Consider the following 11,260-nt stretch of genomic DNA (forward strand, 5'->3'; position numbering starts at 1 on the left):
GCAAATTCATTTCAGAGAGGGTGTAGGTAACCTTTTGAGTCAGGATAGAGAGAGAGTTTTTTGATTCTGTGAGTACTTTAAGGCTTGGCTGAGTGCAAAGAGCTCCCACGTTTGAGCAGACCAATTATTAGGCAAATTTCCTAACTCTGCTTCTAGAAGAGTTTCCCTATAAATTACTGAATACCCATCGTGGGCTTCCCCCCCGCCCCCCCTCCCCCAATCACCCGGGAGGAACCATCTATGGTCCTGTCCTGAAGGGAGTTCCTCCTAGGTCTAGTCAGACCTTTGTATGGTAATTAAGATTTAAATTCCTTGTTAGGAAACCTGCTTGGTTAAGGGAATTTTTAGTGGTTTATGTTAAATCACCTTTTCCTTACACCTATACTTTTAGAATGTTGAGTTAGTAAGCTACTTTTTTGCTTATTTTTACTTAGGATAGTGCTGAACTGGTGAGGTGTGCTTACAATGAGGTTTCCTCTAAAAGTTATTTTTCTACTTCTAGCAAAGCAGTTGATGGAATGCATTTGGGCCATCCACGGGTTACTGGGTTAAGGATTTTTGATAGGAAGGCTACTGGTTGTCAGTGGTCTCAATGCAGCACTTCTCACAGTGCGTTCCTGGGACACCTGGGGGTCCAGAGGCCTGTTAGGGTCTGTTTTCATAGTGATACTGAGCCAGCGTCACTCTTTTCCCCTCTCCTGCTATCCCCAGTGCACAGTGGCCTTACTGAGGTCCCATGGTGCATAATGACACAGGACAGAACACAGTGGATACGAGATCCCATGGCTTCTACTGAGCCCACCACTCATCTCTCATTTGATTGTTTTAGAAAATAGTTTTTAAAAATACATTAAAAATATGTTAACACAATGGGTTTATTGCTAACATGTATGTATTTAAAGCTATTTAAATTTTTAATAAGGTTAACATAATGGGTAAAATCCACAAAACAGAAGCTTTTTGGGGTTCTCGGCCATCTGGTCTGGAGACCAAAAAAATTGCGATCCCCCGTCCCCCGCATGGAGGGAAGAGTGTGCTCTGGCGCCCCCTGCCTAGACAGGCTGCTCTTGGCCACATGCTAGTTGTGTGGCTACTTGGGTAAGCCTTGGTTTGTCGTCTGTAAAATGCAAGTATTGCTAGTACTGCTCTCATAGGGCTTTCATGAGCTTTCAATGATATAACTAATCCAGATAAAGTGGATTATTTAGTGTGGAATAGACATTGCCTATTATCTTAATAATGGGAAAAAAGAAATACTTTAAAATTATTAGCATCCAACACATTTCCTAAGTGTTTTTTAATTCCCAAAGCCTTTCACAGTAACAGACCAGAGTTAGAAGAAATTTAGACATTTTTAAGTTATTCCAGTTTTCCAAGTAATAAAATTGGTTTTAAATTGGAATAAGCTTTTCCTGTGTTAAAATTCAGGTTTAGTTTTAGTTCTAGATGTTTGACTGCTTACTGTTATATCATGTAAAAATGATTTGAATGAAAATATAGAAAGAAGTAGACCATAGGGAATAATGAGAAACAATGTACTGAAATAGCTCCCATTTTGAAATTTTTCTGAATGTACATTTAAATATTATATGACTTAGTAAAAAAGAAGAAATTAAGTTAATGAGCAAAATGAAACTTTTTTTTGAATAATGGCTAATTTCCTGGTGGTGTGATGTGATTACTGGCTCTAATTTTATTCACTGGTAATGATGCAGGAATGACCAGTTGAGCAGTCAGCAGCCATCGTGCATTGTGTGGGAGCACAGAATCCTTGGGATCATTTCTATAGGGTCTGGGCAGTGGGGATGATCAGATCTGAGGCCCTTTACACAGCAGGGTCACTGAGCTGCAGCCTTGATAATTCTTCAGTTCACACAGTTCAAATCTGTGGAACAGTTGCCTCTATAATTTTAGTTGGGCCTGAATATAATCTTCCTGGTGTTTTATTTTAGTGACTGAAATATTCTCTCTGCACATATTATTCACCGGGAATGTCTTAAAGGATTGTTGTAATGGAAATTCTTTACTCTGATATACACTTGACTCTGACAGAATAGTGGGGCAGGTGGATAATCACCATTCCCATATGTGGGCAATATTGTGCTATTGTTATATTTGAAATCTGAAAATCAAATTTAAAACATAAATGATGTAAAACATAAGTCAAAAATATGGACAATTCTAAATACATATGACCCTTGAGCAATGTGGGGGTTAGGGGTGCCAGCCTCCCTTAGGGTCAGAAATCCTTGTATGAATTTTGACTCTGCAAAGTGTAACTACTAATAGCCTACTGTTGACCAGAAGTCTTATCAATATCATAGTTCGTTAACATATTTTCTACATTATATGTATTATATATATATATTATACAGTATTCTTACAGTAAAGTAAGCTGAAGAGAATGTTAAGACAATCATAAGAGAAAATATATTTACTATTCTTAAGTATAGAAGTGGATCATCACGAAGGTCTTCATCCTCATCACCATTACCTTGAGTAGGCTGAGGAGGAGGAAGGGGAGGGGTTGGTCTTGCTGTCTCAGGAGTGGCAGAGGCAGAGGAAAATCCTCCTATAAGTGGACCCTCACAGTTCAAACCCATGGGATTCAAGGGTCAACTGTATTTGGTTTTGCTTAGTTGACCTTTTAAATCAACCAACTTATTTGAGACAGTAAGTTTAGATAAGATGTAATCATGCAAGATAAGATGTAATCATGCATTTTAGAGATCAGCTCTTGTTCAGGTGAACCCCAAAATATAGTTCTGAGACAGATTAGCTGATCTCAGTATTCTAGTACCCAAGCTTTGCCATTTAATATTATATATGAATAGTTATAATTATTGTGTTCTGGGCAAGCTATGAGAAATCCCTTGTAAACTGTAAGCTAAATTTTACTATTTTTATTTTTTTTTAGATGGAGTCTTGCTCTGTCACCCAGGCTGGAGTGCAATGGCATAATCTCGGCTCACTGCAACCTCCACCTCCCAGGTTTGAATGATTCTCCTGCCTCAGCCTCCCGAGTAGCTGATATTTCAAGTGCATGCCACCACTCCCAGCTAATTTTTGTATCTTTAGTAGAGACGGGGTTTCACCATGTTGGTCAGGCTGGTCTCGAACTCATGACCTCAGGTAGTTCACCTGCCTTGGCCTCCCAAAGTGCTGGGATTACAGGCGTGAGCTACTGCAACCAGCTACTATATTTCTTTAATCGCTTTTCAGTTACACCTACTGTTCTGAAGTTAAACGTAGCCATCTCTTTGGCGTAGCTTCCCTTGCTGGGAACTGCTGCCGGCTGCTTGTGTCAACCGAAGGGTATTTGTAACGGATTCTTTTAACAGCCACAGCACCAGTGAGGGCCAGCGACAGAGGCTGCTTTCACACGTTCTATTCCAGGCCCAAGCCAATCTTTCTAACTTCTAATTTATAAGGAGCTGAAGGTTTCAAGTAGCAGAAGTAGCTGGGCAGGGGACAAGTGATGCTGTCATTTGGGTGCTTTTATCAGAGTCTGAAGAGGGGAGAGTCCGTCGGCAATGCTAACTCCTCCGTCACTCCTGGGGCTGCAGCCTCTCATGAGAACCCGAGCTCAGAACCCCTCATAGCGGCATGCTTTGCTCTGGAGGTTCTGGGGAGACAGGGAAGAGGCACTGCCCCTCCTACCTGGCCTGGTGACAAGGTAGCGGACACTCAGAATGTACTTTTCTGCCTCTTAAGGGTCCCACAAACTTACAGCTTTCCAGGTCTCCAAGCTTCTGGGCTGGGATGAGTTGTCTCGGAGGACTTGGAGAATCCCAGTTCCTCGTCCGGTCAGACATGTGCATTAATCTGACAAACTATCACTTTTCTTGGCTTAAAAAGGCCCAAATCGCTACTAGTTTGTGGGTGAGGGGTCACTTAATCCAGTCATCCTGATCTACCAATACTTTTTCCCTCTCAGCTTTAGTGTAAAAGTTGCAATCTGGTCTTGGATTTGCACTCCTGGGGTGGAGTCTTATCTCCTCCGTCCCCTTAGAGCCATGTGATGGCAGGTGTGTAGTTACCTCGCTTCTGTACGCCCAGTGTCCCAGCAGAATGGAGATAGCAGTGGAAGTTGGAAGCATTATGAGGCCACTAACCCACTCTCACCCCCAAACTGTCATTCCTTCTGAAGCATCCTAAGAGTAAGGAGACAGGAAGGAGAGAATACTGCACGAGCCCACCAATTTCACACATTGCCACCAGCACCATCACCGCTTTTGAACTACGGGGCTCCAAACTCAGAAGTCTGAGTGTCCAAGTGTCCACTGATTTTTCTCCATAGCCTGCCTCTCCAGCTGTGACCCCCATAAGTGATATCTGATACCTCCCCTCGCCCCACCCCCATCCTCTCCTTCCTCACACTCCCTTCCAATCCTCCACTTTCCAGGCACAGAACTGTGGACCTTCTGCCGCCACTGATGTGCCTCTGGCCACACCCACCCAGAGATTCTAAAACCTGGAATAAAACACATTGTGGGGGAGCTTTCAGTATCTTAGGACCTCACCTGTCAAGCCGATTAACAGCCTGAGCCCACGGGCAGAGACAGGCTGGCAGGGATGGAGGGAAGGTGCCTGTGAACTGGGAGGTTTGTTTCAAAGCTGTGTTGGGGTGGTTTGGGAGGTGCTGGTAGAGATGATGGAGCCCAAACCTGTCACCCCAACCCAAGCTCAGGTGAGAAGCGTTTCCCACCACCTACCAGGTTTCCTTGACTCTCCCCTGTATCCACAGTGCAGTTCTCTGAGGCCACCAACAGTCAACAGGGGGAGGCGTTGCTGCTGCCTGGGAGACTGAGGCAGCGGGGGGAGGGCGATGCTGTCCTGCTGTGACTGTTGGCACAGGGCACATTTGTGTTTACTCACATTTGAATGTGCTTTGGAGCTAACCTGGGGCCATAACCATCACACACCTGGTTTCCATCAGAAAAGCGTATCTGATGGGAAGTACTTTGTGGAGATCTAAGCAGTTGATAATTATCCTGAAGTAATGCAGCGACTGCACACATGAAACGTTGACTTTTTGTTCCATCACTTTGCAATTGTTCAATTATTTATTAAACAAATATTTGAATATCGTAGGATGTCTTCATGTGTCTACAACCAGAATGTAAATTGACAGTGAAGATTTATCTCATTAATTCTGAATCTCTGCTACAGTGATAAATATATTGCTTTGCTCACAGGAATCATTAAAGGGACTTAATATCTAATACTTGCTATGTAATCAGCATTATATAGCTGAAACTGAACTATTTTGCCTGTTCATAGATACTGATAGAATTAAATTCAAATAGAATTTGAAAGTGACTCCTCAAGGGGTGGCTGTGAACACTATGTAAGATTCACCGAAGGTCTTTTCTCCACTCTCAGCTCCAGCCCGCTTTTCTCTGTGAAGCAGGATGTGTGGGGCAGCAGAGCTGTATTTACTCGCGGTGCCCTTCCTGCTGTCTCAAAGGCACGGGGAAGGCTACAAGGGATTTTCTCTCAAATGTGCAGGGCCTCCACCTATGACTCCGGAAGGCTGCCGGCTCCCCCAGGGGGCTGCTCCTGGCTTTCGATGGACTAAATTAACCTCGGGCCACCACCGGAGCGCCAGCTGGGGGAGCCCCGGGATGCCTGGCGCGCGCTCTGCCCTCCGCTGTCCTGGCACTTTGCTCCCATTCAACAGTCGGTGGTGACACCAGCTGGGCACAGCCCGGGGCCTGGCAGGGCTGCGTCCTTAGCGAGCGCGCTGGGCTCCTCCTCCTGCCGGCCCGGCCCGCGTCTCAGCCGTGGGGACCCGGGGGCGCCGCGACTCGCCCACAGTTGGACGGCGGGAGGCGGTTCCCGCAGGGTCCAGTCCCGGAAGCACCGAGTCAGAGAGGAGCCCCTGGCCCCAGGAGGAGGGGAGGGTGGGAGCTCCTCTCTTGGAGTCCCCGGGTTTGGTCGCCGGGATGTGAGGAAGCCGGAGAGGCCGCGGCGGGACGCAGGTGGGTGTGGCGGAGCAGCCCGAACTGCGGGGACCCGCTCCGCGCACAGTGGCTGAGCGCCCGCCTCTTCTTCTAGCGGCTGAGGATCCCGCGTCTCGGCAGCACCATGCCCTTCCCTCCCATGCAGCCGCAGACCGCCCCCGCACCGGGGGCCCAAGCCGCGCGCCACTTACCCCGGAGGCCCTGCGCCGCGGGGGACAAGAAGAGGCCCCTACAGAGGCCCGAGGGGTTCCTCTCCAGCTCCTGGCCCTCCGCCACGCTCAAGAGGCCGCCGGCCCGGCGCGGCCCCGGCCGGGACAGGACGCAGCTGCCGGCCCCTCCGGGCGTCTCCCCCCAGGCCTCGCCCTGCCGCTCGCTGGCCCCAGCCACGTGCGCCCCGCCCCGGCCAGCCGGCTCCGGCCACAGCCCGGCGAGGACCACCTACGCGGCGACCTCAGCAGGGACGGGGACCACCGCCGCAGGGACCTCTTCGGGGACGGGCGCCGGTCCCGACACCGCTGCGCGCTTCTCCCTGAACCTCACCCCCGAGGCCGTCCTGGTCATCCAGAGGCGTCATCTGGAGAAGCAGCTACTGGCGCGGCCTCGCAGGCCCTTCCCCTCACCCTCGGCCGAACCCAGGCGCCTACTCACTCCCTGTCCCCGGGCCAGGGCCGCGGGCCTGCGGACGGGCGGCCCCGCCAGCGACCCCGACGCATCCCCAGCAGCTGGCCTGGGCCGCCGCGACCCTCTGCCCCGCGCCCAGCTGCTGTCCGGCGGCCTGCAGGTTCCCCAGCTCAGCCCGCGGTCCGGGGCCCTGCGCCCGATGCTCAAGGTGTCGCTGCTCAACGAGCGGCACAGGTACGACGACGTGGAGTACGAGGAGGAGCCCGAGGCGGTGGACGAGGGCCTGGTGCGCAAGTGCACGGAGTGGCTGCGCGGCGTGGAGTCGGCGGCTGCCGCGCGGGGCCGGTCTGGGGCCCTGGACTCACGGCGGCACCTGAGCACGCTGTGAGCCCAGCTGTCCTGCGGGGACAGGCCAGACCTGATCCCACATCACCTCCTGCACGCGCCACTCCGCCTGGGGACCCTCGGGGGAGACCACAGGTTCCTCTGGCCGCCAGCGCCCACTTCCGGGACACCCGTGAGCAAGCTGGCCCGCGTGGGGTGCAGCCAGACTCGCCCGACGGCCACGGCCCCCCTCCTGCCCTCACCAGCAGGCAGCCCGGGCCTTTCTCGGTCACACTGGTGGTATCTATCCCAGTCGCTCACCTCTGCCCCACTCTGGCCTCCTTTTGGCGTCCCCGAGTGTCCATGCAGTTCGTGGGGAATTAAGCAACTGAGAAAATGCCTCTCGGCGCCCCCAGTCCCAGGGTTCGTCTAGGTCCCAGAGACCCTCTGCCTGGAGGCGGGCCTTCCCCAGGGCTACATCTGCACCCCCTGCGGTGTCACCCTCAGCCGTTGCCGGGCACCCTGGACAGTGCGGTGGGCGATGGCCCAGGGTAGGTGGCCGCGACGGTGGCCTCCTGCAGAGCTGGGACCCGGTGCTACATTTGTGATTTTGTTTTCTCCCAAGTCAGAAAAATGTTGAGGGTATTAGAAATCCCTGAAACTCAGTTAAACGAGTTTCCAGTCGCCAAAGCGGAAGGGTAGGCATCGCCAGGCGCTGGTGAACCCCGGTCAATGAGTGCTTCCATGGAAACCGCTTGGCTGATTACATTTTTTCGGTGTATTATTTGAATAGAGAGTAAAGCTCCTCTGCTGTTTCGTAACCATACCCTTTCCCCCGCTAACTGGAGGCTGATTTCTACATATTTCTTCCATGTATCTGAGAATATCTAACTCGAAGGATGAGAAGGAAATAAAATGTTATAATCAGATAAGGCTGGTTATAGAAGAGTAATGTATTACCTCAAGTTTTGACTTACTTTGTAAAAGCCAATAACTGGTTTAATGTTTATCTTGATAGACTTTAAATGTATCGAGTCCTAATTGTATTTTAAATTGAAGGCTTACATTTTTAAAAACAGATTTTGTGTTTTTCTCGTGGAGGTCTTTGCTCTAATCTCTCTCTCTCTCCACCCCCATCCCCCTCCCCCCCCTTTCTCATTCTAGGCACACATTTAGTTAGATGTGAAGCATTTAATTCATTGGGAGCTAGGTCAGCTGCCAGATAAGTTGCAAAAACAAAAACAAAAACAAACCTACCCATTGAATAACTTCTTTGAATCTGGAGATAAGTTTTCTTTTACGTGAAATGAATGTATTAATACTAGAGGGGCAAAACTAGCAATGCTTGCTGAAGAGATGCTGCTGCTGTTGTTCCACCCCCACCCAGATGGTCTCTGAGTGCTCCATCCTGGGCAGGGCACACAGTCTGGAGCGGAGAGGGTGGGGCAAGAGTGCACTGACTCCAAGCCGAAGGCAGGAGCGGCTCGACTTGGTCTCATCTTGCACTTAGTGCAAATACCAATAATTAAAATGCCTAGACTTCTGCCCTTGGCCACAGTAACAACAACGTTTTGAAGACTTTTCCCTGGTGGCATCCTAGAGGGACCAACTTTCTGCAGCCTCTGTCTTCCAAGCTGAGCTTCTGCTGCCGTGTGCCTGTCCCTGCACCTGTGTATCCCTGACGTCCCTGTCAGCTGCTTCATTTTGATTTCCTTTCTTCTCCCGCTCTTTCTCCAGGCTCCGTCCCAGCATCTCCTGTTCTTAACTGGCCACAATACAACACTAAGCACATTTTTTCGTAATTTGCATTTATTAAATCGAGTTTGTAGGCCTTGTTCTCTACTTTAAAAGCAGATGAGTGGAACATTTATGTTTCTCTGGTCAATGAGCCTCAATAAAAAAACAAACAGAAAAAAAGGTTTGACACGTGACACACGATATCTTTTCACTGCTGTGAAGGACATTTTGAGAAAGTTTTCTAAGTTGCTATGCTCCAATTTCTTAATGCTTAAATAAAAGAGAAATTCAGTGACTTGTGCTTCTTTTTGAGGAGGACACTGAAAACTGGTCAGGAAGAGACCACTGAGGGATTGACAATTCACATGACATGGTTTCTTCAGAGTGGCGTGCAACCTAAGTTTCTGTGATTTCCAGGAGTTGACAAAGGTTTGATGGTTTTAATCACTACTAGAATTTTTAAGCATCACTACCAGGATTTTTAAGATAGTCAAATACTGTAAGGTTATTTGGCGCCGGGCGCGGTGGCTCAAGCCTGTAATCCCAGCACTTTGGGAGGCTGAGGCGGGTGGATCACGAGGTCAGGAGATTGAGACCATCCTGGCTAACACGGTGAAACCCCGTCTCTACTAAAAAAAATACAAAAACCTAGCCGGGCGAGGTGACGGGCGCCTGTAGTCCCAGCTACTCGGGAGGCTGAGGCGGGAGAATGGCGTAAACGCGGGAGGCGGAGCTTGCAGTGAGCTGAGATCCGGCCACTGCACTCCAGCCTGGGCGACAGAGCGAGACTCCGTCTCAAACAAACAAAAAAAAGTTTATTTGGCAATGACACTTGACCTTTCATGGGGCCACAAATCTCCATGAAAACTATATTCCAGAAAGACTCCTAAAACCATGTACCACATAGCAACAAAACATTGCATATAATTTGCATATATTTTAGGAAGCTCATGGGTCCCAGGTTAGGGACTCCTCCTGTATACACTCACTAAAATATTTTTTTCTTTTGCCTACAGTAATTTCAAACTGGGAGGCCATACCAATCGGAAATTAAAGGGTCAATTTGAATAATGGCTAGACTATTAGATAACTATTATATTACTATCAAATTCTCCCATAACTGTGCTGGCTCATAGCAGGGACTGAGGGGGACTTCCACCCCAGGAGAGTAAATTGGGTGCCACTATGTAAGTAAAAGTATTGCCAATTGCAAAAGCTGAGCATGTATGTGACTTAATTCCATCTATTTAGAGAATCGCTGGCGCTTTAAGATAGGTTTTTATGTTGATCTGCCTTATTTCTAGAAAAGTGAATGCCAAGTTTTCAGAACCATTAATTTTGGGGTTTCCCTGGAAATTACGCAATTCAGATTAGGGTGGGTGATCTGTGGGATCTTTGCTTTTCAGCATGGTCATTTCAACCAACCATTGTATATCATTCAAAGAAAGTCTGAAAATAATAGTCTCTGTAGTAAGCAAGGACACTTTTGCATCAACAGAAATGCACATGCAGGCCTTTGTGACCTGCGGGAAACCTGGATTGATGTGGTTCCCCAGCATGGCCTCTGTCCAGATGCTGTCTGGATAAGGACACAGCTGTAGTGGTGGCCCCATGGCCTGGCTTGGAGATGGAGCACCCCTCAGCATTGTGCGGGAGAACCGCACCATGGTTCAAGGTGGGTTTTGGTGCCCTGGAGGCTGAAGTTCCCACACTGATGCTGTCATTTATCCATGTGTTTCATTAAACTTCCATGTCTGTTTCATCTTCTGTCTGTGGGGATAGTTGAACATAGGTGACCCTGGTGAGGATTGTGAGGCAATATGCAAAGCGTTCCCCCAGCTCAAGGTTAACTGTAATTTTTACTATTTCAAAAAAGTCTTTACTCAAAAAACATCCTTCTCTGTCACTCATGTGCACATTGGAAACCCTCCCTGGTTACAGCATTCTGAGATTTTTATCTTTAACCATTTAATGCACACCTACACTTTTATTTTCCTGAGGAATTAAAACATTACAATGTCTATTGTGTTTTGCCTTCTTATCTCACACTTAATTATTATGTTACGAGCACAAAATTTAGCTCTGAGCTACCTGGTAGCAGAGACAAAGTTTAAAGTAATGAGTCATATAACCTCAATATCCAATAACAAGAAACACTTTTTGGAGAAAATTATTATGTGTGTATTTGAATTATATACAACATAATGGATAGTATACTTAAATGCAGCTTCTCGAAGATGCCTAAATGTTCTTGTTGTTTTTTTATTTTTTCAGACGGAGTCTCACTCTGTCGTCCAGGCTGAATGCAGTGGTGCGATCCCAGCTCACTGCAAGCTCCGCCTCCCGGGTTTACACCATTCTCCTGCCTCAGCCTACACAGGCGCCTGCCACCAGGCCTGGCTAAATTTTTTGTATTTTTAGTAGAGACGGGGTTTCACCGTATTAGCCAGGATGGTCTCGATCTCCTGACCTCGTGATTCACCCACCTAGGCCTCCCAAAGTGCTGGGATTACAAGCGTCAGCCACTGCGCCCGGCACAAGATGCCTAAATGTTCTTTACATCACTGTTAGCTCTTGATGAAAGCCAGTGGGGCCATCATCAGTGACATCCT

At 48.4% G+C, this 11,260-nt stretch overlaps 1 protein-coding gene across 1 annotated transcript; it reads left to right on the forward strand.

Annotated features, from left to right (window-relative positions):
• The first annotated feature begins 2,922 nt into the window (after window positions 1-2,922).
• Window positions 2,923-9,094, forward strand: PRR18 (proline rich 18). The gene has a single exon (XM_038001196.2). The coding sequence runs from the start codon at window positions 6,091-6,093 to the stop codon at window positions 6,973-6,975; it is 885 nt and encodes a 294-aa protein (XP_037857124.2). The 5' UTR covers window positions 2,923-6,090; the 3' UTR covers window positions 6,976-9,094.
• Window positions 9,095-11,260: the final 2,166 nt, after the last annotated feature.

Source organism: Chlorocebus sabaeus, chromosome 13 (assembly GCF_047675955.1).
Source record: "Chlorocebus sabaeus isolate Y175 chromosome 13, mChlSab1.0.hap1, whole genome shotgun sequence".
NCBI lineage: Eukaryota > Metazoa > Chordata > Mammalia > Primates > Cercopithecidae > Chlorocebus > Chlorocebus sabaeus.